The 26,552-nt window shown below is 44.2% G+C and overlaps 1 protein-coding gene across 7 annotated transcripts in view; it reads left to right on the forward strand.

Moving 5' to 3' along the window:
* Window positions 1-26,338, forward strand: part of LOC129813685 (myomegalin-like) — a 114,947-nt gene extending 88,609 nt beyond the window's left edge. For 4 of the 7 annotated variants that reach the window (XM_055866097.1, XM_055866098.1, XM_055866092.1 and 1 more), the window contains 22 exons: window positions 1-220; window positions 704-908; window positions 2,988-3,104; window positions 3,345-3,610; window positions 5,544-5,761; window positions 6,038-6,155; window positions 6,288-6,405; window positions 6,558-6,612; window positions 10,224-10,474; window positions 10,586-10,849; window positions 13,116-13,367; window positions 13,576-13,824; window positions 18,991-19,180; window positions 19,935-20,056; window positions 20,308-20,601; window positions 20,951-21,055; window positions 21,289-21,491; window positions 21,695-21,841; window positions 22,058-22,196; window positions 22,408-22,454; window positions 22,671-22,725; window positions 23,300-26,338. The exon at window positions 1-220 is cut by the window's left edge and continues 96 nt beyond it. In XM_055866097.1, the coding sequence (XP_055722072.1) occupies window positions 1-220; window positions 704-908; window positions 2,988-3,104; window positions 3,345-3,610; window positions 5,544-5,761; window positions 6,038-6,155; window positions 6,288-6,405; window positions 6,558-6,612; window positions 10,224-10,474; window positions 10,586-10,849; window positions 13,116-13,367; window positions 13,576-13,824; window positions 18,991-19,180; window positions 19,935-20,056; window positions 20,308-20,601; window positions 20,951-21,055; window positions 21,289-21,491; window positions 21,695-21,841; window positions 22,058-22,196; window positions 22,408-22,454; window positions 22,671-22,725; window positions 23,300-23,424 (3,760 nt within the window). In that variant the 3' untranslated portion in view covers window positions 23,425-26,338. The remainder of the gene's footprint in view (window positions 221-703; window positions 909-2,987; window positions 3,105-3,344; window positions 3,611-5,543; window positions 5,762-6,037; window positions 6,156-6,287; window positions 6,406-6,557; window positions 6,613-10,223; window positions 10,475-10,585; window positions 10,850-13,115; window positions 13,368-13,575; window positions 13,825-18,990; window positions 19,181-19,934; window positions 20,057-20,307; window positions 20,602-20,950; window positions 21,056-21,288; window positions 21,492-21,694; window positions 21,842-22,057; window positions 22,197-22,407; window positions 22,455-22,670; window positions 22,726-23,299) is intronic. The other 3 variants (XM_055866095.1, XM_055866094.1, XM_055866096.1) reach the window with 3 other exon arrangements.
* The last annotated feature ends 214 nt before the right edge of the window (window positions 26,339-26,552 follow it).

Here is a 26,552-nt window from a genome sequence, read left to right on the forward strand (position 1 = left end):
GTGCCAAGGATGGGGACAGGAGGAGATGGAAGAGGAGGAGGAGGAAGAGGAGGAGGAGGAAGAGGAGGAGGCACAATCAGCAGTGGTACCCACCCAGGGCAACCATGGCCCCCCAGCAGTGAGGATGAGAGAGGGGAGGGGGAACAGACAGTATACCAGACCTCACTCCCTAGACCTGGGGACCCTCCTCTCCCATCACCAGCCAGACCAAACAGAGAAGGTACACATACACTCCTCTACCCTAAACCAGTCTATGCCAGAATAGTGTAAACCTCTTTCTCTCTTCCCTTACTCTCTCTCTCTCTCCCTCCCTCTTTCTCTGTCTATTTTCCTCCCCCTCTCTCCTCATATCTCTGTGTTGGTGTAGCTAGAGCAGTCCATGTAGGGCTGATAGTTTATATAAGCATCATGACTGCCTGCTGCTCCTGGGTTTCAGGCCAAAGAGACCAGAGGAAAGCAGTGTTCTGTGTTGCTGCTGCATGTGCTTTCGGAAACGCAGGACATATTCACACTTCTTCTACTCTACATGTCAATGTTTTTGTTCCATAATGAATAGAAAGGTGTCCGATCTCCGTTTGCTGCTTCCGTGATTTTTATTGTAGCTCGTGATATAACAACAGTTGGACCATAATGGTCTTTCCTAGTCATATAAAAGTGAATTTTTCCCTTTTTTAACACCATTGTTTTGTCTTGTGCCCTATAGGAGGCTGAATCTGATGATGTCACCGGCGATGTGGGCGGGTTCTGGCAGCATATGGATGCGTGTCTCCGTGAGCAGGCGGCACATCTGCGTTCTGATTTGGCGCTGAGCAGACAGGAGAGCAGAGAGCTGCAGGAGAGACTCATGGTGTCTGAGGCCACAGTACATGCACAGGCTGAACAACTCAAAGACTACAGGGAACTACTCAGTGAGTCATCTTGCATATGCTGAAAACATAAATACACACACACACAGAACACACACACACACTCATACACAGAACACACACACACACAGAACACACAGATACACAGAACACACACAGATACACACACACACACACACACACACACACACACACACACACACACACATACACACACACACACACACACACACACACACACACACACACACACACACACACACACACACACACAGAACACACACACACACAGAACACACACAGCTACACAGAACACACACACATACAGATACACAGAACAAATACACACACATACAGATACACAGAACACACACACACACACACAGATACACAGAACACACACACACACACACACACAGATACACAGAACACACACACACACAGATACACAGAACACACACACACACAGATACACAGAACACACACACAGATATGTTTATCGAATCAACTAACTATGTTAGTGGATTGTTACCAGATTAATTGTTACCAGATTAAATTAATCATGTAACAATGAACTCATTAGGAATTTGGGGCACCACGAGAGAAGTTGTTTTTAGAGTTACCATCTCCACCGCCCTTTTGGGTAAGAAATGTAATGTATTTACATGCAGATGTCTTTGTTCGTCGTCTCTGTTGAAAACAGTCAGTCCTTCTATGGGAAGGGCTCGATGGGTGTAAGACTCTGGTTGTCCACCAGAGGTCACAATGTCCTTCGTAGTTGTCTTGGTCTTTTAGTGGAGTGTTCAAATAGAACAGATCTTCAGATGCACCAATGGTTGTCTGATATGGGATTTACTTCCTTCCCACCTCATGTCTTTAGTCAAAGTTCTAGGACCACTTTTACATACCCAGCTGCAGACTGGCAATGTTAAGGCCTATTCTTTATCTTCTTCACCTCGTGTGGAGATTCAAAGTTCTAACCATTTTTAGCCGTGTAGCCACAGCTACACGTTTTCTGGTCTTAGAGTTTCAACCATTTGAAATGTTTAACTCAAGCTTCACGTTTGCTGGTCTGGTATGTTAATTCTTTGCAAGTCCTTTTTAAGCACTCTGGTCAAATAGGGCGGTTCCATCACACTGACATGCTCTTCTGACCTCATTCGGGGCGTGGCTTAGTTAATGTGCAAAAGGACATGAAAACTATGATCTCGTTAGAAAACTAATACCACATTAATATCTTAACAAAAATAGTCTCATCGTTCTTCATATTGTATTAACATCATATTGGATGAAAACTTGAAAGCTAGAATGTGTTTCCTTTCTAAGTTACAGTATTTGGTTCATACAGTTTTTAATAACTTCACAAAATGAAAAGCAATATGACATTGTTATTCTTTAGATCCCCACTGACCATTCTTAACATTCCTATCTCAGAAATATTGTTCCAAAGTTCACTCTTTGGACGTTAGAGTTTTTGGGCGGGCAACAGTCTCTCTAGAGACAAAGGCATTCCTTTGGTTGATACTGAAGAGCAGGAAAGGGTTCTCTGCTGCATAATATTTATGATTGGCACCACCCTCGTCTCCCTCGTCTCCTCTCCTATGGGAGAGGGGGGTCTGGCTATCTGTCAGCCATTTGCCAAGCTGATCTAAGGCCTTGGTTCCTCGACCAGGAGAGTCATGACATACAGATACACAGAACACACATACAGATACACAGAACACACACACAGATACACAGAACACACACACAGATACACAGAACACACATACAGATACACAGAACACACATACAGATACACAGAACACACATACAGATACACAGAACACACACACAGATACACAGAACACACATACAGATACACAGAACACACATACAGATACACAGAACACACATACAGATACAGAACACACATACAGATTCTCAGAACACACATACAGATACACAGAACACACATACAGATACACAGAACACACATACAGATACACAGAACACACATACAGATTCACAGAACACACATACAGATACAGAACACAAACACACACACACACACAGTTAATTTAATCACTCAATGTAATTTCTTCAATGGTTGTAATGGTTCTCTCTCTCTGTCTTTCTCAGCGGAGACATCAGTTGAGCAGGACAGTAAGCAGGTCCAGGTGGACCTGCAGGACCTGGGCTATGAGACCTGTGGCCGTAGTGAGAACGAGGCAGAGAGAGAGGATGCCAGCAGCCCAGGTAACTTAGCTGTGCCTTTCCCTGTCTCCCGTCTTTTCTCTCACTCCTATCTTACCTATCGCCTCTCTTCCGTTACACCTCTCTGACAGTGTCACCTCTCACTGCTTCTATTTCAGTTTGTCACTTGAGACATCTACTGTACCTAACATCTCACAATACAGTACCTGCATCACTTCTCATTCCCATCTCACCTGTCACTTTACCTTACCTGTGTCCGGTGTGCTGATCTATACACCCTAGAGTTTGATGATCTGGAGATGTGTACGTCACTGAGCCACCGGCAGGACTACGAGAGCGCCGGAGTTTGGTTCCATGGCGATGGGAGTGTGGGCGGAGCTTTTGATGAAGGCGAGGAGCCAGGGGCAGGATCCTTACAGCAATTGGTCCTGGACTTGCGTTCTCAGCTGACCCGCTGCCACAAGGTGATTCGTGGGCTGCAGCTACGTGTGCGTTCACTATCCACCACCAGTGACTACGCATCCAGTCTGGAACGCACCCCACGCAAGGTACATCATATACATACAGGGTTGGGTAGGTTACTTTCTAAATGTAATCTGTTACAGTTACTAGTTACCTGTCCAAAATTGGAATCAGTAACATAACTTTTGGATTACCCAAACTCAGTAACGTAATTTGATTACATTCCGTTACTTTTAGATTACTTTCCCCTTAAGAGGCTATAGAAGAAAACAAAAATGTATGTTACCAATTGAACGACATCTATTGCAGGAGAAATCAATGTTAAAGTTTACGTAGCTGGCCATATATAGATTTAAAATTTTACTTCGCTTTCTACTACATCAAAACCAAAGCCTATCAGAATTCCAGTCATTCCAATAAATGTTTTGCCCCTTGATCTTCAAGAATAGGACTTGGAAATATGGAAGTATAGATTAGCCAAATTGTTTTACCTGAGCAGGACCTCAAAACTAAGGATTTATTAGCTAGCCCTAGTCTGTTGTTTATGATTTTGTTGTCATGGAGGACTGATTGGGCTCATTGATTTGAGTTGAATAATAAATGCTGAGCTCATGGAATGGCATGCTTTGAGCACTACTGAATAAGTGCTATTTACATGTGAAAAAGTTATGTCATATCCTGCATTTGCTATAGGCCTATTGTTTACCTTTTTGTTGGTGACACTTTGATATCTTGATAATATGCAGCTGTTTAAAGGGAAAATCCACAGATGAAACAATAACAAAATCATTGCCCCGCCTCTATTTTGGTAAAAAGCTGAGGGATGGGCCTGGAGAAATGTAATCACTCTCAGATTAATAGACAGAGCTAAGGACTGACCATCCATTATATAAAAAAGATTGTTTTAGCCATGTTATGAGGCTATACAGTGTTTCTTTACATTTACAATGTTTACAAACATTGAAATAAAACATGGTTATATTTTGGGTTATCATGGAGTGTGACAGTTGAACTAAGCTCATGAGGGATTTCTAAGTTATATTCTTCAAGAATCAATGGCTATATATATATATATATATATATATATAATTTATTAGTTTAAAAAAAATGTATGTAGCAACTACAGATTGCCCCTTTAAGTCTATCAAAAGTGTGCAAGTTTGATCATGTGTCCATTAGGCCTATGGAATTTCTTTTTTTACCAGCATGAATTAGATTGAGCAATAAAAGCCCCACTTTCAAATTGATTGATAGGCAGCTTAAACTTCTTGAATTCAACCATTATTGGGTTCAAATACACATTTAGATTTGTGAACAGCCATCCACAACAACCACAACCCGTAAGGTGCAAATAGCTAAATGAGAGAGCAGCAGTGTGATTCACATCAATGCGCTATGTAGATATCAATAAAGTGATATCCGTGTAGCCATAGACTACACCACTGCTGTCCTCCTTACCTCCAAGCGTTTATTCAAGTTGGATCTTTGGATGTCGACAGCAGTCGCACCACTGGAAAACATAGCTTGGACTGTAGCCTACAAAAGCCTATTCCTGCGCTTTTCCCACGATCCATCAAACACATGTGGTGTGTCATCATAGTGATCTCTGACTTGTGGTCTGACTCGCTCAGGTGGAACAAATCTACACTTGCGGCTTTTTTCAATGCTGATTTGAATGTCATTGAGAAAAGTGTCAAAGATTTTTTTCCGCAAACATCCTTTATGAGTTTAGAAGTAATCCTTGAAGTAATCATCTAGTTTTTCAAAGTATCTGTAATATTATGACAATATTTTTGCCTGTAATGTAACGGATTACAGTTACCTTTTTTTGTAATCCCTTACATGTAATTCATTACTCCCCAACCCTGCATACATACAAGGTCTGATTGATTGATAATTGATTGATCAGTTGATTGATCAATACATTGACTGATAACTTTAGTGTCTTATGCGCTTGTTGGATTATGTGCTGCTATTACATGTTCCCTGACTATGTACTGTCTCTCTCCTGTCCATCAGGTGAACTGGGCGTTCGAGGCCTCCCCGGCCCTCAGCGGTGTAGAAGACGATGAGGGCTGGATGTCCGACAGCCTGGGGCCTCGCATGGAACCCAAGCCCAGCCGAGAGCTGCGAGAGCTGGTGTCCCGAGTGGCCTCACTGGAGGCCCAACTCAAGAGCTCCAAGCTGGAGGGGAAAGGAGGGGTGGTGGAGGAGGGGAAGTGTGCTACCTGGCCCGGGTGAGTGGAGAGAGAGAGGAAATGAAGGAAGGAAATTATTATGATAATGAATATGGTGATGACTGATAACAATGATAAAAACTATGATGATGACTGATAACAATGATAATGACTATGATTATGATTGATAACAATGATAATGACTACCATGGTGACTGATAACAGTGGTAATGACTATGATGATGTCCAATAACAACGATAATGCTGATGATGAAGATGTTTTAAAAAAATGTATTTTTATGTCCTGACCCCTCCCCTTCCTCCATCTATGGACAGGAAGTACAACACCCTGATCCAGGCTCAGGCCAGGGAGCTGTCCCACCTGCGTCAGAGGATGAGGGAGGGCCGTGGTGTCTGTCACATACTCACACAACACCTGGGAGACACCACCAAGGTCTGACACTCTGACAATCTCTCCAAAGATTAGGACATTATCCACCACTTTTTGACAGTGATTAAATTAAATGTATTTTGTCGATTTAAAATGTTTCATTGAACTATTAGCTAAATGTAATTGATTGGCCAGGGCTTTGAGGAGCTGCTGCGTGCCAACGACATTGACTACTACATGGGGCAGAGCTTCAGAGAGCAGCTGGCACAGAGCACTGCCCTGGCACATCGAATGGGCACCAAGATCAGTGGACGTGAGTGTGGAGAACACACACATATACACGCACACACACACAAAGACAGACAGAAAAGACTCACACACACATACATTCCCTGATCTTCTGTCCTTCTATCTCACTCTCTTTCCTCCCTTTCCCCTCCACTACCCGTCCTTCTCTCTCCTCAGGTGACCGTGCTGAGCTCCATGATGATAAGATGGGCCATGAGCTGCTTGCTTTGCGGTGGGTTTTATGTCCAAATGATGTGTAACCATCTGAAAAAGGTGTTTCCTGTGTGTGTGTTTTGGTTTTAGTATCCTTGTGGGGATTAGAAGTCCAGGGGACCAGGAGTTCAGGGGACCAGGAGTTCAGGGGACCAGGATAGTATAACAAGGAAAAGTGGGGCCATTTTCCCCACAAGGAAAAAAAGGCTATTTTAAGGCTTAGGGGTTAGGTTTAGGGTTATGGTTAGAATTAGGGTTAGGAGTTATGGTTAGGTCTAAGGTTTGGGGTTAAGGTTAGGGTTAAGGTTAAGGTTAGGGTGAAACACACCAATAATCTCACTGCCAATAGACTGCTGATAAGTACTTATCACAGTGGGAGGCCTGTGAACAAAAGCGTGCTAGGACAAAAGTGGTACCTGCTGCGTGCAGACCCAGTAGCGACGAACCTACCGATTCTACTTGTAGAACCGCAATGCTCGTCAGTGGCCAACAACTTGAACTTGAGCCACTCAGAGAGCACGACCCCCCACATGGGGAAGCCAACAAAGTAATATGAAAAAGAGAGCATTTTCTCTGTACATCCACAGATGCGCCTTCATATGCAATGTAGGCTATGGGATGGTAGCTAGCTAAGTGCACAGATGTAGCCAGATGTGCCAGAAGTCCCAATGTTGATCCTAGAAGTCCCATTGTTGATCCCAGAAGTCACATTGTTGATCCCAGAAGTCCCATTGTTGATCCCAGAAGTCCCATTGTTGATCCCAGAAGTCACATTGTTGATCCCAGAAGTCACATTGTTGATCCCAGAAGTCCCATTGTTGATCCCAGAAGTCACATTGTTGATCCCAGAAGTCCCATTGTTGATCCCAGAAGTCACATTGTTGATGCCAGAAGTCCCATTGTTGATCCTAGAAGTCCCATTGTTGATCCCAGAAGTCACATTGTTGATGCCAGAAGTCCCATTGTTGATCCCAGAAGTCCCATTGTTGATCCCAGAAGTCACATTGTTGATGCCAGAAGTCACATTGTTGATCCCAGAAGTCACATTGTTGATGCCAGATATTAGAAGACTCCCAGTAGACTTTACCCAGAAGGATTCACCCACCGGCTGTGTGTCTAAAAGCTCACCCAAGGTTAGCTGATGAAGCTGTCAAGGAGCACAAATAAGATTGACTGCTAATCTAATCCCCAGGCTGTAGAGTGGACCTGGGTGAACCACAGGTGTCACGCAGGCCCTCCTTAAGAGGCTCAGTAAGACTGTGTTAGACACACACACACCCTGCCTCGGTTCTCCCTCCCCTCCATTCTGGATGTGGCTCGGTAAGCCATTCTCTCACAGAGAGAGTAAAGAGAAGACAAGAAAGGAAAAGACTCAAATAAGGAAAACACCCTTGGATCTTATGCTATATTTTACCTGACTTGGGAAAGGCGGATTTCTATGAATATTTTCAGGACTAATCAGAATATTTTCAGGACTAATCAGAATATTTTCAGGACTAATCAGAATATTTCTAGGACTAATCAGAATATTTCCAGGACTAATCAGAATATTTCCAGGACTAATCAGAATATATTCAGGACTAATCAGAATATTTCTAGGGCTAATCAGAATATTTCCAGGACTAATCAGAATATTTCCAGGACTAATCAGAATAATTCTAGGACTATTCAGAATATTTCTAGGACTAATCAGAATATTTCCAGGACTAATCAGAATATTTCCAGGACTAATCAAAATAATTCTAGGACTATTCAGAATATTTCTAGGACTAATCAGAATATTTATAGGACTATTTATAGGACTGTTTATATATATTTTTTTACAACTAATTGGGCTATTTATAGGACTATTTATAGGACCAATATGACTATTTCAGGACTATTTGTATGACTTTCTAGGACTAATCAGACTATTTTTAAGACTAATTGGACTGTTTGACTGTCAGATCTATGGCTCCACTATGGAAGTCCATGCTTTCTAAGAGCAGTCCCTTGTACAGGGACTCTCTGTGGTCTTTCTCTGTGTGTGGGGATCGCACTGGGAGAGAGCCTGCCCTCCTATGGAAACAGATGGAGAGAGAGCGGGAGTTCTTACAGAGGAAACTGGCAATGTAAGGGGGATGCAATAGGCAAGATCATGGTCATACAACTTGATTGTGGTATTTGAGCTCTGTGGTGGATCTTAGATAATGGTCATACAACTTGATTGCGGTATTTGAGCTCTGTGGGGGATCTTAAATAATGGTCATACAACTTGATTGCGGTATTTGAGCTCTGTGGTGGATCTTAAATAATGGTTATACAACTTGATTGCGGTATTTGAGCTCTGTGGTGGATCTTAGATAATGGTCATACAACTTGATTGTGGTATTTGAGCTCTGTGGTGGATCTTAAATAATGGTCATACAACTTGATTGCGGTATTTGAGCTCTGTGGTGGATCTTAAATAATGGTCATACAACTTGATTGCGGTATTTGAGCTCTGTGGTGGATCTTAGATAATGGTCATACAACTAGATTGCGGTATTTGAGCTCTGTGGTGGATCTTAGTGACTTTCACTTGTTTGCAGCCTTTCTGGTGGCCTATGTCTGTGTGTGTGATTGTGTCTGTCTATAACTGTACACTACCGTTCAAAAGTTTGGGGTCACTTAGAAATGTCCTTGTTTTTGAAAGAAAATCTATTTTTTGTCCATTTAAATAATATCAAATTGATCAGAATTACAGTGTAGACATTGTAAAATGGCTGCTTTTTTATGGAATATCTACATAGGCGTACAGAGGGCCATTTATTTATTTTATTTTACCAGGCAAGTCAGTTAAGAACAAATTATTATTTTCAATGACGGCCTAGGAACAGTGGGTTAACTGCTTTGTTCAGGGGCAGAACGACAGATTTTGACCTTGTCAGCTCGGGGATTCAATCTTGCAACCTTCCGGTTACGAGTCCAACACTCTAACCACTAGGCTATCTGCCGCCCTTTATCAGCAACCATCACGCCTGTGTTCCAATGGCACGTTGTGTTAGCTAATCCAAGTTAATCCTGATTAAAGAAGCAATACAACTGGCCTTCTTTAGACAAGTTGAGTATCTGGTGCATCAACATTTGTGGGTTCGATTACTTTGACGAGTTTCAGAAGAAAGTCTTTGTTTCTAGCCATTTTGAGCCTGTAATCGAACCCACAAATGCTGATGCTCCAGATACTCAACTAGTCTAAAGAAGGCCAGTTTTACTGCTTCTTTAATCAGGACAACAGTTTTCAGCTGTGCTAACATAATTGAAAAAGGGTTTTCTAATGATCAATTAGCCTTTTAAAAATGATAAACTTGGATTAGTTAACACAACGTGCCATTGGAACACAGGAGTAATGGTTGCTGGTAATGGGCCTCTGTAGATATTCCATAAAACATCAGCCGTTTCCAGCTACAACAGTCATTTACAACATTAACAATATCGACACTGTATTTCTGATCCAATTTGAAGTTATTTTAATGGACAAAACATGTGCTTTCAAAACGAAGGACATTTCTAAGTGAACCCAACCTTTTGAACAGTAGTGTACGTCTTGTAGAAAATTAGTAAAGATCTGTAGCAAAGGATGAGATAAACAATCTCTCTTTCTCTCTCTAGGCTAAGTAAGGAGCTCCAGCAGAAGGATAAGATAATCGAGTCGCTCCACACCAAACTCCAGCAACGTCCTGACACCCCCTCCAGCAGCCATGCCCTCTCAGAGACCACCGACCAATCAGACAGAACCTCCTTTGTGTCAGACGAGTGCCGGACCAATGAGGACCTGGAGCTGTGCTCAGATGTGGATGCTGGCAGCGAATACGCTCAAGAAGTGAAGGAACAGGGGGCGGGACATGGCCCAGGAAGCACAGGTATAGTAGCCGTTTAAAACATGTGCTATTCATAAACACATACCTTACACCTGTCTCTCCCTCCATCCCTTTTCCAACCTCCTCTCACCCTTTTCTCCACTCTTTTTTCAGACCTCCACTCCTCCCTCCCTCCATTATCTCTTAAGTCCTCCAGCAGCTGTCCCAACATGCTATACTCCACTCCCGTGGAGTCAGCCAGTCAGACTGGTCCTGTGTCCTGCTCCCTACCCACCTCCAAGTCCCTCCCCAGGCTTTACCCTAGACATGACCTTTGGGGTCAACGTATGACCTTTGACCCCGCGACCAGGACCTTCCCTATGGAAGCGGTGCAACAGCAGCTGGATACCCTGCACAGACAGATGACTATGAATGAGAGTGAGCAGAGTTAGGGTCAGCATGCAAGTGTGTGGTGTTCTTAGTTTATGAGGGACAACCTTGGTGGATTGGAGGAGTAACAGAATGGAATAGAATCGGTGATCTGTAGCATGTATTGTTTTGACACTGACAGGGACAACATTGGCTAGATAGCGGAGTGGATGAAGGTAGGGCTAATATAGCCTGCCTGCAGTGTATCAGGATGGGACAGTATATATTGTAATGACTTGGTGTGGATGTGACAATGTTGGGGTTGAGAGATCCTAGACTAGAGACAATGTTGGGGTTGAGAGATCCTGGACTAGAGACAATGTTGGGGATGAGAGATCCTAGACTAGAGACAATGTTGGGGTTGAGAGATCCTAGACTAGAGACAATGTTGTGGATGAGAGATCCTAGACTAGAGACAATGTTGGGGATGAGAGATCCTAGACTAATATCAATGTTGGGGTTGAGAGATCCTAGACTAGTATCAATGTTGGGGTTGAGAGATCCTAGACTAGTATCAATGTTGAGGTTGAGAGATCCTAGACTAGAGACAATGTTGAGGTTGAGAGATCCTAGACTAGAGACAATGTTGGGGTTGAGAGATCCTAGACTAGAGACAATGTTGGGGATGAGAGATCCTAGACTAGTATCAATGTTGGGGTTGAGAGATCCTAGACTAGTATCAATGTTGGGGTTGAGAGATCCTAGACTAGTATCAATGTTGAGGTTGAGAGATCCTAGACTAGAGACAATGTTGAGGTTGAGAGATCCTAGACTAGAGACAATGTTGGGGTTGAGAGATCCTAGACTAGAGACAATGTTGGGGATGAGAGATCCTAGACTAGAGACAATGTTGGGGTTGAGAGATCCTAGACTAGTATCAATGTTGGGGTTCAGAGATCCTAGACTAGTATCAATGTTGGGGTTGAGAGATCCTAGACTAGTATCAATGTTGAGGTTGAGAGATCCTAGACTAGAGACAATGTTGAGGTTGAAAGATCCTAGACTAGAGACAATGTTGGGGTTGAGAGATCCTAGACTAGAGACAATGTTGGGGATGAGAGATCCTAGACTAGAGACAATGTTGGGGTTGAGAGATCCTAGACTAGAGACAATGTTGGGGATGAGAGATCCTAGACTAGTATCAATGTTGAGGTTGAGAGATCCTAAACTAGAGACAATGTTGAGGTTGAGAGATCCTAGACTAGAGACAATGTTGGGGTTGAGAGATCCTAGACTAGTATAAATGTTGAGGTTGAGAGATCCTAGACTAGAGACAATGTTGGGGTTGAGAGATCCTAGACTAGAGACAATGTTGGGGTTGAGAGATCCTAGACTAGTATCAATGTTGGGGTTGAGAGATCCTAGACTAGAGACAATGTTGAGGTTGAGAGATCCTAGACTAGAGACAATGTTGGGGTTGAGAGATCCTAGACTAGTATCAATGTTGGGGTTGAGAGATCCTAGACTAGAGACAATGTTGAGGTTGAGAGATCCTAGACTAGTATCAATGTTGGGGTTGAGAGATCCTAGACTAGTATCAATGTTGGGGTTGAGAGATCCTAGACTAGTATCAATGTTGAGGTTGAGAGATCCTAGACTTGAGACAATGTTGGGGTTGAGAGATCCTAGACTAGAGACAATGTTGGGGTTGAGAGATCCTAGACTAGTATCAATGTTGAGGTTGAGAGATCCTAGACTTGAGACAATGTTGGGGTTGAGAGATCCTAGACTAGAGACTCCAACCAGGAATTATTACTCAACTTGTGTTCGATGATACAGCACCTGCATTTGGTCCAGATAGTTTAATGATACAGCACCTGCTTCTGGTCCAGATAGTTTAATGATACAACACCTGCATTTGGTCCAGATAGTTTAATGATACAACACCTGCATTTGGTCCAGATAGTTTAATGATACAGCACCTGCTTCTGGTCCAGATAGTTTAATGATACAGCACCTGCATTTGGTCCAGATAGTTTAATGATACAACACCTGCTTCTTGTCCAGATAGTTTAATGATACAACACCTGCATTTGGTCCAGATAGTTTAATGATACAACACCTGCATTTGGTCCAGATAGTTTAATGATACAACACCTGCATTTGGTCCAGATAGTTTAATGATACAACACCTGCATTTGGTCCAGATAGTTTAATGATACAACACCTGCATTTGGTCCAGATATGCTGTAATACCCTCTAACAAGAATGCTTTCTCTTTTACATCACCTGCGTGTGGCTCCTTAATACAAACTACTTCTCTGTTCTGTTACAGGCTTTGTGGTTCCTCACGCCAAGGCCCGGTCGACCGCCCCACCAACCTCCCATCACCAGCCTGACCATTCCCCTTACAGACAGATTACCCACCATGCCTTTTACCCACACCAGCTAGGCGGCCGACCCGCAGGCCCCGCCTTGAAGGCAGACGCAGATCTGGTGGAGAGTGGTGCATTGTGGGATATGGAGAACATGGTTCAGCCAATCAGGGTTGGGTCATCAGGATACTATTCAGGAAACAGCTTTACTGGTAAGACCCAGAGCCTTCTATTACAATAAAGGGCTCTCGTAAGTCCCTCCACCTTTTTTCATCACTAGCATGGTTTGCACTATCTAGACTCAATCCCAACATCAATCATTTTTCAACTATTTTACAGCATGTCATTTCATATATAACCTGCAAATACACAGCGGTGCTAACATAAACTTGAACAATGTTCTGTCCCGTGTTCCCCGAGGTGTGGACGTGATCAAGGAGCACCTGAGGGAGGTGCAGTGTCTGCGTCAGCACCTGGAGGAGTCCATCAGGACCAATGAGAGGCTCAGACAGCAGCTGGAGGAACGCCTTTCCACCACCGGCTGTGACGGCGCAGCGCCCACCAACATCTACATCCAGAGCCTGGACTCTGTCTGCCAGCTGTCCAATGAGATCAGAGTCCTGAAAGAGGAGAACCTGGCTCTCCAGGCACGCCTGCAGGCCAGCTCAGGTACTGTACCTAACCAGTCCACCCTGCTGTCAACATTGAACCAAATTATTAATATTTTGTCTATAGAGGGCTTGCAGTTGCGTCACAAATCACCTAGCAACCCCACCTTGCGCCATGTTGGAAGACCACAGTCAATATGTGGGATGCCTCCAATCGACCACATGGCTGGCTGCATTCTGCTACCACCGGAAACTTCGGGAAGATTGCCCATTATTTATTTTCTCTAAGCACCCAGAAAACGAGGGCGTGGGAGAACCTATTCAAGTAAGTAAATATATTTTGAAAATGATCAATTATTAGCTAGTGTGCAGGCTAACTCAAATGAGCTGCTAACGTAATGTTTGCTACCATAGTTAGCTTACTTTACATACTGTAATGAAACAGCAGGGAGCAGGTCTCGAACCCTCGACCTCCTAGCCCGAGGTCCGGCGCGCTATCGACTGTGCCGCAAAAGCATGCTCAAGCGGCAGAGTCGATTTCCGCGCTTATAAACACAGGGTCGTTACACTACTCCCTCCTTTCAAAGAGCGCGTCCTCGCGCTAGCTTGCGACTTTACGTCTTACAGGAACGCGCTCACCGGCCAAGCACACGCACTGTCGTGGATGCGAGGTCCGATCACTTCCGACACCAATGTAATGAAACAGCAGGGAGCAGGTCTCGAACCCTCGACCTCCTAGCCCGAGGTCCGGCGCGCTATCTACTGTGCCGCAAAAGCATGCTCAAGCGGCAGAGTCGATTTCCGCGCTTATAAACACAGGGTCGTTACAAAACTGTATAGCTAGCTAAGGGAATTAAATATCACCAGCTTGCTAACTTCATATTAGATAGTTAGCAAGCTATCTTCATGTATTTATTATTGTAACTAAATCCATTTGTAGCCACAGTAGGTAGGTAGCTAGCTAACAACGATGAAAGAGGGAGAAAGGATTAGCTAGCTGTTCCAGCTGTCAGAGAAGGGAGAGTAGGCTACTCTAGATAGCCCAGGTACCTTTGTGGGAGGACATTATGAAAATATTCTCCAGTTCCAGTCCCTAGTGAGGAAAAACTGAGGACAGAGAGAGATAGCAACATAATATTCAGGGCTGTCTAATTTTAGGATAATGCAACCTGTTTCTTTGTGATGTTTTCTGTCCTCAGAGTGCCATGAAACACTGTCTACAGATGAAAAGGTCCCAATGAATGTCCCAAGAGAAAAAGGGTACATCCTTGTATACCATGGATTATATGTTGTGAACAGAAATAAAGTTTAAAAGTCACACACAATGTACAAACCTATTACAGCTGGAGCAGGCCAACCCTGCTGGGTGTGCACGCTTCTGTTACAGCACAGCACTAACACCTGATTCAATGTATCAAACCTAATTAGTTAATTATCAGGTGTGCTATTGCTGGGCAGGAACGTAAGTCTGCTCCTCCAGCAGATCAGTGATCAGTGGAAGGAGGTTTTGTTCGACTGAAATTATGCTTTAGTAGTAATAGCCTACTTATTACTAAAATGTCTAACCTTTACATATCAGTTAGTTTACTTGTACACTTTGAAATGATGTGAAATAGTGTTGAAATAGTTAAGTGAAAAACTTGATATAATTGTTAACTATTATTCAAAATGAACTATGTTGATTAATCACAGATCACAATCCTGCAATAAAGAGGGGAATCTGTCTCTAATTTGTCTTAGTGTCTCTGTTGTATTCTCAAATGAACATGACCTTTTTGTTCAGTCATAAGCGTTCCAATTAGTTTTATTTGATTGTCACTATTTTTTCAGGGAAAAAAGGCCACATTTTTCCTGTGCAAAGGAAAGAAACATCTTTGATATATCCTATAATCCTATGCCACTACACGATTATTAATAGCCTAAATTATCACTATCCAATCTACTCATCACATTAGGAATAGCAGGCTTACATTAGTCTGCAAATGCGATGATGCATTGCATGCATCTCAAATCAAATCAAACTTTATTTGTCACATACAACAGGTGTAGACCTTACAGTGAAATGCTGAATACAACAGGTGTAGACCTCTCAGTGAAATGCTGAATACAACAGGTGTAGACCTTACAGTGAAATGCTGAATACAACAGGTGTAGACCTTACAGTGAAATGCTGAATACAACAGGTGTAGACCTTACAGTGAAATGCTGAATACAACAGGTGTAGACCTCTCAGTGAAATGGTGAATACAACAGGTGTAGACCGCTCAGTGAAATGCTGAATACAACAGGTGTAGACCTCTCAGTGAAATGCTGAATACAACAGGTGTAGACCTCTCAGTGAAATGCTGAATACAACAGGTGCAGACCTCTCAGTGAAATGCTGAATACAACAGGTGTAGACCTCTCAGTGAAATGCTGAAGTACAAGCCCTTAACCAACAGTGCAGCTCAAGAAGAGTTAAGAAAATATTTACCATATAAACTAAAGTATAAAACAATAAAAAGTAACACAAAATAACAATAACAAGGCTATATACAGGGGGTACCGGTACCGAGTCAGTGTGCGGGGGCACAGGTTAGTTGAGGTAATTTGTACATGTAGGTGGGGGTGAAGTGACTATGCATAGATTAGCAGCAGTGTACAAAACAAATGGAGGGGGGGGTCAATGTAAATAGTCCGGTGGCCATTTGATTAATTGTTCAGAAGTCTTATAGCTTGGGGGTAGAAGCTGTTAAGGAGCCTTTTGGTCCTAGACTTGGCGCTCCAGTACATCAGCCCCGTCGATGTTATTGGGGGCCTGTTCAGCCCGCCTTTTCCTGTAGTCCACGATCAGCTCTTTTGTCTTGCTCACATTGAGACAGAGGTTGTTGTCCTGGCACCCCACTGCCAGTTCTCTGACCTCCCTATATGCTGTCTCATCGTTGTCGGTGTACCACTGTTGTGTTGTCAGCCAACTTAATGATGGTGTTGGAGTCGTGTTTGGCCATGCAGTTGTGGGTGAACAGGGAGTACATGAGGGGACTAAGTACACACCCCTGAGGGGCCACAGTGTTAAGGATCAGTGTGGCAGATGTGTTGTTACCTACCCTTACCACCTGGGAGCAGCCCGTCAGGAAGTCCAGGATCCAGTTGCAGAGGGAGGTGTTTAGTCCCAGAGTCCTTAGCTTAGTGATGAGCTTCGTGGTCACTATGCTGTTGAACGCTGAGCTGTAGTCAATGAACAGCCTTCTCACATAGGTGTCCCTTTTGTCCAGGTGGGAAAGGCCAGTGTGGAGTGTGATTTAGATTGCGTCATCTATGGATCAGTTGGGGGCGAATTGGAGTGGGTTTAGGGTATCCGGGAGGATGCTGTTGATGTGAGCGATGACCAGCCTTTCAAAGCACTTCATGGCTACCGATGTGAGTGCTATGGAGTAGTAATAATTTAGGCAGGTTACCTTCGCTTCCTTGGGCACAGGGACTATGGTGGTCTGCTTGAAACATGTAGGTATTACAGACTCGGTCAGGGAGCGGTTGAAAATGTCAGTGAATACACTTGCCAGTTGGTCCGCGCATGCTTTGAGTACACGTCCTGGTAATATGTCTGGCTCCGTGGCTTTGTGAATGTTGACCTATTTAAAGGTCTTCCTCACATCGGCTACTGGGAGTGTTATTACAGTCATCCAGAACAGCTGGTGCTTTGGTGAATTCATCAGTGTTGCTTGCCTCGAAGCGAGCATAAAAGGCATTTAGCTCGTTTGGTAGGCTCGCGTCACTGGGCAGCTCGCATCTGGGTTTCCCTTTGTAGTCCGTAATAGTTTTCAAGCCCTGCCACATCCGACGAGCGTCAGAGCCGGTGTAGTAGAATTCAATCTTAATCCTGTATTGAAGCTTTGCTTGTTTGATGGTTCACCTGAGGGCATAGCGGGATTTCTTATAAGTGTCCGGATTAGTGTCCCGCTCCTTGAAAGCGGCAGCTCTAGCCTTTAGCTTGATGCCGGTGTTGCCTGTACTCCATGGCTTCTGGTTGGGATATGTACGGCCAGTCACTGTGAGGACAACGTCGTCAATGCAGTTATTGATGAAGCCAATGACTGAGGTGGTATACTCCTCAATGCCATTGGATGAATCCCGGAACATATTCCAGTATGTGGTAGCAAAACAGTCTTGTAGCTTAGCATCCGCGTCATCTGACCACTTCCGTATTGAGCGAGTCACTGGTCCTTCCTGCTTTAGTTTTTGCTTGTAAGCAGGAATCAGGAGGATATAACTATGGTCAGATTTGCCAAATGGAGGGCGGGGGAGAGCTTAGTATGCATCTCTGTGTGTGGAGAAAAGGTGGACTATAGTTTTTTTTCCTCTGGTTGACATGTAACATGCTGGTAAAAATTGGGTAAAACTGATTTAAGTTTGCCTGCATTAAAGTCCCCGGGCCACTAGGAGCGTCGCTTCTGGATGAGAATTTTCTTGTTTGCTTATGGCCTTATACAGCTGGTTGAGTGTGGTCTTAGTGCCAGCATCAGTCTGTGGTGGTAAATAGACGGCTACGAATAATATAGATGAGAACTCTCTTGGTAGATAGTGTGGTCTACAGCTTATCATAAGGTAGTCTACCTCAGGCGAGCAATACCTCGAGACTTCTTTAATATTAGACATCGTGCACCAACTGTTATTGACAAATAGACACACACCCCCACCAATCATCTTCTGTTATAAAGGTGCATTTTTATGGTGAAAGAATTGCTTCACCAAAACATGAAACTCATGTGATACATGCTAATAGCTAGACTACAAGCTATTGCGCTAGCTAGCTAATTTTGGCTAACTTAGTGCAGTTGTTATCACCTGGTTAGCATAGCAGCGAAACTAAACTCAAAATCAATCAGACATGATTTTCTTACAGTTCTTTAGTCTTATCTCATTGGTGTCACCAATGATGTTTCATGATTGCGGGGAATCTGTATTTTTTCCCCGTTGTCTTTCCTAACCTTGTTAGAGCAGCCAAATACTGCACAGAAAATGAATGGGGTGATGAATCAACTGTTATCATGCAGTTTGGGGTAGCCACTCGGCTGCTGTTGTCAGAAGAATTAAAGCGGTGGTCTTCCAATATGGCCGCCGGGAGGCGGTCTAAGTCAACTGCAAGCCCTCTGTAAGACATGAACTATTCTAAAACATTTGATGTTGTTAAAAAGGATCTGATGTAGTGTCTTGCTCTGCCTTCCCGTCATGTGTGGTTCCCCCTCAGACACGTGTAAGGAGGCGGAGCAGCTGCGTGAGGTGGCAGTGACGGGGCGTGCCCGTCTGAAGCAGGCGGAGCTGGAGGCGGAACAGTGGAAGGAGGAGCTACGCCGGCTGCAGACACACAGCCAGGAGCAGGGACAGCAGATACACACACTCAGACAGGAGAGGCAGAACAGCCATGACAAGAACAATAGGTGTGTGTGTGTGTGTGTGTGTGTGTGTGTGTGTGTGTGTGTGTGTGTGTGTGTGTGTGTGTGTGTGTGTGTGTGTGTGTGTGTGTGTGTGTGTGTGTGTGTGTGTGTGTGTGTGTGTGTGTGTGTGTGTGTGCGGTTGACGGTATGAACGTGCGCGTACGTGTGCGGCTGACGGTATGTGTGTGTGTGGCTGACGGTATGTGTGTGTGTGGCTGACGGTATGTGTGGCTGACGGTATGTGTGTGTGTGGCTGACGGTATGTGTGACTGACGGTATGTGTGTGTGTGGCTGACGGTATGTGTATGTGTGGCTGGCGGTATGTGTGTGTGTAGCTGACGGTATGTGTGGCTGACGGTATGTGGGTGTGTGGCTGACGGGATGTGTGTGTGTGGCTGACGGTATGTGGGTGTGTGGCTGACGGTATGTGTGTGTGTGGCTAACGGTATGTGTGTGTGTGGCTGACGGTATGTGTGTGTGTGGCTGACGGTATGTGTGTGTGTAGCTGACGGTATGTGCGTGTGCTTGGCTGACGGTATGTGTGTGTGTGGCTGGCGGTATGTGTGTGTGTGGCTGACAGTATGTGTGTGTGTGGCTGACGGTGTGTGGCTGGCGGTATGTGTGTGTGTAGCTGACGGTATGTGCGTGTGCTTGGCTGACAGTAGGTGCGTGCGTGGCTGACGGGTGAGGCTGACGATATGTGTATGTGGCTGATGTGATGTGTGTATTTACCCGTGAACCTCTCTCTACTCTCCAGGCTGCAGCATGAGGTGTCCCTGCTGCAGCAGCAGTTGTGTGAGAGCAGGGAGCTGCTCCACTCTCTGCAGAGTGAGCTGCAGGTCTACCACAGAGTGTGTTCCAACACCAAGGGCAACCCAGGTCCGCCTTCCCACTTTATCTACAGGCTATTGGTTGCATAAAGAGCACTGTAATTCAGGAGTTTACCAGTGGAGAATTAAAACGTATATACTGTATATCCTAACTTGAGATACGTGCATATAACTGGGACTTTCACATATATAATTCAAAATTACGCTCAGAAGTCGTTTAGGTCATTTATATTGATACTTGCTGTGGGCCAATGACATTCACTCTGTTATGTTGACTAACACTATTACTGGGATTGACAGAGTTTCTGTGTGAGGGCCAGTACGGTAGGGTCCCTGCCCTGCCCCTGCCCGGGGAGCTGGGGGAGCTGCTAGGGGAGGTGAGGAGCCTCAGAGCACAGCTCCAGAGCAGTGTCCAGGAGAACAGTGTCCTGAAACAGCTGGAGCTCCACAAACATCTGGAGCAGAAGCTGGGTGGGGGCATCCACGGAGGGCTGGGGAGCATTGGGGGGATGGAGCCCCCTCGTACCCCGTCTCTCAGTGCCCTTACAGACAGCCCCCAGAGGGACAGCCTCTACAGACGGCAGCTACTACATGGTAAGGTGGTTGTTGTGTGGTGTGATGATGTGGTTTGAGGTTACAGTATGGAAATACATTTTGATATCAGCTTGATAGGCATTAACACTCAATGCCAGCCTACGCTTGATATTGGCCCACTCTTCAACACAATGAATGGGACAGAAGAGTCCAGAAAGTTTGTCTCATGTAAATCCCATTGAACTAACTGATTGATGTGTTTAATGAACCATTAACAACAGACTAATGAGTGAAATGTTTGATGTGAAGCATTATCATTCATTAAATGTAGTTGAATGCTCAGGGTTGTGTGTGTGTGTGTGTGTGTGGTGACCAAGCATCCCTGTCTGTCTCTGTGTGTGATCTGCAGACCCGGCGCCGTCTCCCCCGGTCAGAGACATTGGGTTGTTTAACTGTGGATCTCCATACCACGTCCCCTACACAGATCTGGTGGAGACCCCGCTCACTGCCAACGGTGTGACTCTAGCTCTAACTGCACTGCTTCCTGTTCCATCGTTGTATGATGTGTGACAAATGGAGAAATTAGAGTTATACATATCTGATTCACACATCTGAAGGAGTTTATACAAGTCTACACAAATAGTCCAGGAAGGATGTTATTAAGGAAGTTAATCACTCTTATAAAATACAAATAACTAACTAATAACATCCCCAATTATCTCTTCATAAAATGATGACATCCGTTAGATCTGGACCCCCACTCAGAGCTGCAGGGTGACGCCCCGGACGGCTCGTTCTCTAACCGGAACGGACGCCACGCCATCGGGCACGTGGACGATTACAGCGCCCTGCAGCAGCAGGTCCTGGAGGGCAGGAGTCTGGTCCAGAGAATGGAAACAGCTCTTCAGGCCTGCCTCAGCCAATCAATGCTGGTAGACAGCCAGGACCAGGTAAGGGGGTAGTGATGGGGTGGGGGGGTGTGGGGCACAGGGAAACTAGTTCTATTATCTATTTGTGCCAACATCTGAGTAAGTAATGACCTAATCCTGAAACTCATAGCCAAATCTTGTGTATACACTGGCCACCTTCTCGATGTGAACAGTCTGCCGCTACAGCTACTTTCAGGGAATATTATGAGCCTGTCTCTGTCTAGGTCCTCCTGGACTATGGCTGTGTGAGGACTCTGTTGTCTAACACCAAGACCCTGAGACAGATCCTGGAGGAGGCTGTGTCCCTGTTGAAGATGTTCTGGAGGGCTGCCCTGCCCAGCACCGACCGCTCCACCCACAACCTTAAGAAGGTACCGAATACATGATTTACTACCAATATATTATTTGGTTGATTTGTTGTAATTGATGGTTTGTGACATCATGTGTCAATCGTGTGGTGGCTTTGAGGCTGTTGATGATGCAGGTTCTAAGCTAGTCAGACATATGAGCTGGTGTTTGGTTTATTGATGTTTTGAAGTATTGAGTTGATTGATCAGTCTATTGATTGATTGCTGTGACCCCTGCAGGAGCAATGTATGCAGGAGGAGATTCTGTCTCTGAGAGGGCGTATCTCGGAGCAGGAGGAGGTTCTCCAGGGAACCGTCCAGAGACTGAGGAGCACCAGCCGCACCAAGGAGAGCATGGAGCACTTCATCGTCAACCAGCGTGAGTGTGTGTGTGTGTGTGTGTGTGTGTGTGTGTGTGTGTGTGTGTGTGTGTGTGTGTGTGTGTGTGTGTGTGTGTGTGTGTGTGTGTGTGTGTGTGTGTGTGTGTGTGTGTGTGTGTGTGTGTGTGTGTGTGTGTGTGTGTGGTGTAACATTGGTGTTACAGCAAAGGGTCCTAGTTAGATTATTTTTTTTTGCCTTTTGTATTGCAGTTTCAAGGACTCGCGATGTGCTGAAAAAAGCAAGGACTAACTTGGAGGTAAGAGATGATCATTTTCCTTGACATATCTTGTAGACACATCAAATGGTGTTAATATGTATTGTTCATTGTCCGTGTCAGTACTGTAGTCTCTCTCTACTGTCACTGTTTTGCACCCACCCTGTCTGTTCCACCTGTTCCTTCATCCTCCGTGTCTCTTCCCTCCTTCCTCTCCTTCCTCTCGTCCTCCTCCTCTTTTCCCCTGAGTACCTCCAGAAGAACGAGCGGAGGATTTCTTCCCTAAGCTCCCCCTCTTCCTCTCCTTATGCTGGTAAAGGGTTTGGCACGCTGTGGCTGTCATGCTGTGTGACATCACTGCTTTACCATCCAATCAAACAACATAATAATAGTCATCAAGGACTCTCAAAAGTGTATAGATATAAGTCATAGAAACCAATTAATATAAATCATGGAAAACCTGAAGCGGGGGGGGGGGGGGGGGGGGCGTGCGCGTGATTGGCTGAAAGCCAGGGCAGACTGAAGCTTTTAAGACGTACTGGAATTTAAACGTACAGGTCAGCTACTTACTGAGGGGAGGCTTTTACATAACACATTTTAGATAGCAATTTTCAGCTTCTCTTCATCTGCAAGCATAATAGCTATTGTTGTGGTTTCATACTAACGAGGAAAAACAAATTTGAAACATGAATATTCCATTAACCTCAACAAATCTTCAGAATCATTGCAGATAAACCTCAGCCTTGCATACTCTACTCTTCATTGCGGTGTGATGTTTAAAAAAATGTTCATCAACTTTTTGGCTGTGGCATCTTCTCTCCATCTGTGTATATAACAGGAGTGTAGCAGTGAATAATCTAGTCTTTTTTCCCCTCTTCTCCCTTTAGCTGAAGACCGAAGTCTTGGCAATGAACGGCCTACTGATTGGAGTGTCTTGAAGCCTGGCGACGCCCCGGCAACATCAAATCAGCGTCCAGGAACCAGGAAGCGCAGCAGCCAGTGCCTGTTTTAGGTGATGACCTGTTAAAGGAACCAGCCAGCCTAACACCACAACCTCTGAATTCTGACCTCACCGCCAGAACGACCCTTCCTCCTCCTCCTCGTTGCCTCATCTCTAGCATCCAACGTCCCTCCTCAGATCACTCCATGCTTCTTTCTCTCCTATCTCTCCTCCACTTCTCTCCTGCCGGCAATTTGTGCCCAATGCTCCTGCCTCCTACACCTTGGGCCTTACCTGAACTCTTACTCCTTTAGTGTCATTCCTCCACCCTCCTTTTGACTGTTCTCTTTCCCCCACCTCCACCCTTGTTCTTCTGTTGGAGTCTTTGAGCTCCAGAAATGGTTGTTCCAGTCTGATGATTACCTTGTTGTGAGCGTGAAGAAGGTGGTTTGAAACGTGTCTCTGATGGTTACAGTAATGTGCGCCCTTGACTGCTGTAGAAGGAGTAGGATGAAGCTGCCCCTAGACATTGAGCTAAGGTCAAATTTGCCTTTTCTCCAATGGTAAAGGTTATGGGATTTGGGGAAGGCAGGCTGATCCTAGATCTGTAGCTAAGGGAAGCTTCTACACGGAGCATAGTAGATTGTGCTCTTCTGCCTGGCAGCTTTTGGACGGGATAAGTGTCAATGCATGTGAACTCATGGCTTGAGAAGGATAATGTATAGTATACAAACGTATAAACACATACAGTACGGTACACATAGAAATATAATAGGCTTGGAACCTCTAACCCTGGCAACCATTCTATTCATTCTATTTCTGTGACAGTACCCGCGTCTCACACATACGTTCACAGACATACATGAACAATCCATTTCTTTCAAAACAAATATTCAACTTTCACTGCCACAGAAATGCAAACTTTCTCCTCGTGACATTTCATCAATGAGGACTTTCTTTGCAAGTACAATGCAAAAAAGTTGAATAACATCCACAATCTAGCTAGATCTGCTGGAATCACAGTGGAGGATTGTATAGGTGTAACACTTCTAGGTAATTGTTTGCTATTTTTATCTGTGGAGGATGAAGCCTGTGGATGGTCTGTCTGCCATTAGCCAAGGGTTCTGGATAGCAGAACAAAAGCCCAGTTCCATTTAAATCACTAACCACTTCCCCTCGCTCCTACTCCATCGGTATTCACAGATCTGAATAGACTGGATAGGTGAAAGCAATATGTTGATGGCTTCACCTAGTCCTCCGATAAGTTAAGTTGAGTTTCCGCTGTGTTGCTTATATCTATCCAGTCCTGGCTGATCTAACGCTGACAGGGTAAAGGCTGAAAGAAGGGGCTAGGGGCTGAAATGGACCGAGGCCGAACACGTGTATTCAAGCTCCTCTTTAGGAGTCCTCAGACGAGCATGTGCAATAATTACGTTGTTTATTGAATGATCATGGCGCACCAGCTTTTGGGGTTTTTGCCTGACACTGGAACTAAAGTATTTAACCACTCTTGATAAGTGAAAAAGACCGTTGGTGCAATATTATACTAATAACTATCTTCTACTAACTTAGGAATACTACTGACTGAAACAAAGTGACGTTTTTGTGCAGTGTTGATGCATGAAAGAGGTTTTAAAAGGAAAAATCTAAACATTTGTTTGTGGAACATGGGATCACCAATACTTGCCAAAGTTTGAACTTTGAACTCTTCACGTCCTTGTTTGCCTTACCCATGCGAATGACATACTGTAGGAGTGGTGTGACTATAGGAAGTCATCATCAGCCCAGTATATGAGATCATTTATGACATCATGATGGAGATATCATTTAAATGACTGCTCTTTGAGAGCCATTTGAACCAGAGAGACGGTAACCGTTAGATTATAAATGTACTTTATACGAGCACATCTTGTCATAAATGGACCAAACATTTCTAAAAGTGAATCTTTCACACTAGGCTTCTATTGCTTTGTGAATTCCAAAAACTTAAATTGTGCTCATGTGAGAGATGTACCACTAAAACAGAGAATACTATTGTGATTGTTACATTTCCATTGGACTTTTTGTCTCGGTTAAGACCTTCATTGCATTCCCATGGTGTTGTTGGCTAAATGTTCCGTGTCCTTTTAGGTGTTACAAACTTTGGCAGGCTACTGGTGGGACCAATGTTCTAGATTTCACCATTGGTGATGTCACACCCAAAGGTGTTTCTTCCTATGCTGCTTTTGATTGTGTTGTGTGTTCTTGCTGTACATTTGGCAATTTTCACGCTGTAAATTACTTGCTTTTTCACTGTATTCTGTTGGCTGACCTTTTGGTGTGTGGATAATCATGTCAGACATTTGCTCTGTATGCAAACGTTGAATATCTGGGTAGCTGTGCAATAGCTCTATTATCTACTTTATTTTGATGTTACATATCATTATATTAACAATATTTTTGCTTCCTTAAGTGTTTATTTTCCTGCTTTGTATGGTTTATTTGTTTCGTTTTTTAGATTATGCCAGATTGTAATAAGATAGCCACATATCTGTTATGAAATCACAAAGATATGCCTTTTCTTAGGCTATAAGGGAAACAAGTATTATTACTTACACACCCACCTATAATTAACCTTCGGATGCTTGCCTTTAAAAGTAGCTTGGCCACTGCAATTTGCTCCCAACACTTACTTGGAACTCTATTCGATCTGGAAAGCTGAAGCATTACAGATTCTGCAACAGAAATGTAAAGGTAATTTCCAAATGAGCCAACATATGCAGCGTTTATGGTGAATGCAGCCTGCGCTAAAGCAGGGAACATGAAAAATGTCAAAAATGTCAAACTTCCGCGATGTGGATTGAATAGAGCCCTTGGAGTTAATAGCACTTGGTGTCTATCCTAGGTATATATCACAGTAGATCTGCCAACAATGTCTTGTTCGCGCTCCACTCAATGGAAAATCCCTAGAGGGGATTCTAATATAAAACATTCTAATATAACACCCCATGCTGTGTGGTTCTCTTTTTAAACAAGGATTTGATGCAAAGATTCAGAGAAAGATTAGGGAAAATGAATATTTTATACCAAAGTAGAAATAACCAACCAACCATAGATGTACAGGATTATGTCAGATTGGATCAGAGTAGAACTGAACATGGCCAGGGAGCGTGAACAATGCCTTTTTAATGTGCTGTGTAGAACGGAATCAAACAGAAGTA

The sequence above is a fragment of the Salvelinus fontinalis genome, chromosome 17 (genome assembly GCF_029448725.1).
Source record: "Salvelinus fontinalis isolate EN_2023a chromosome 17, ASM2944872v1, whole genome shotgun sequence".
Lineage (NCBI taxonomy): Eukaryota > Metazoa > Chordata > Actinopteri > Salmoniformes > Salmonidae > Salvelinus > Salvelinus fontinalis.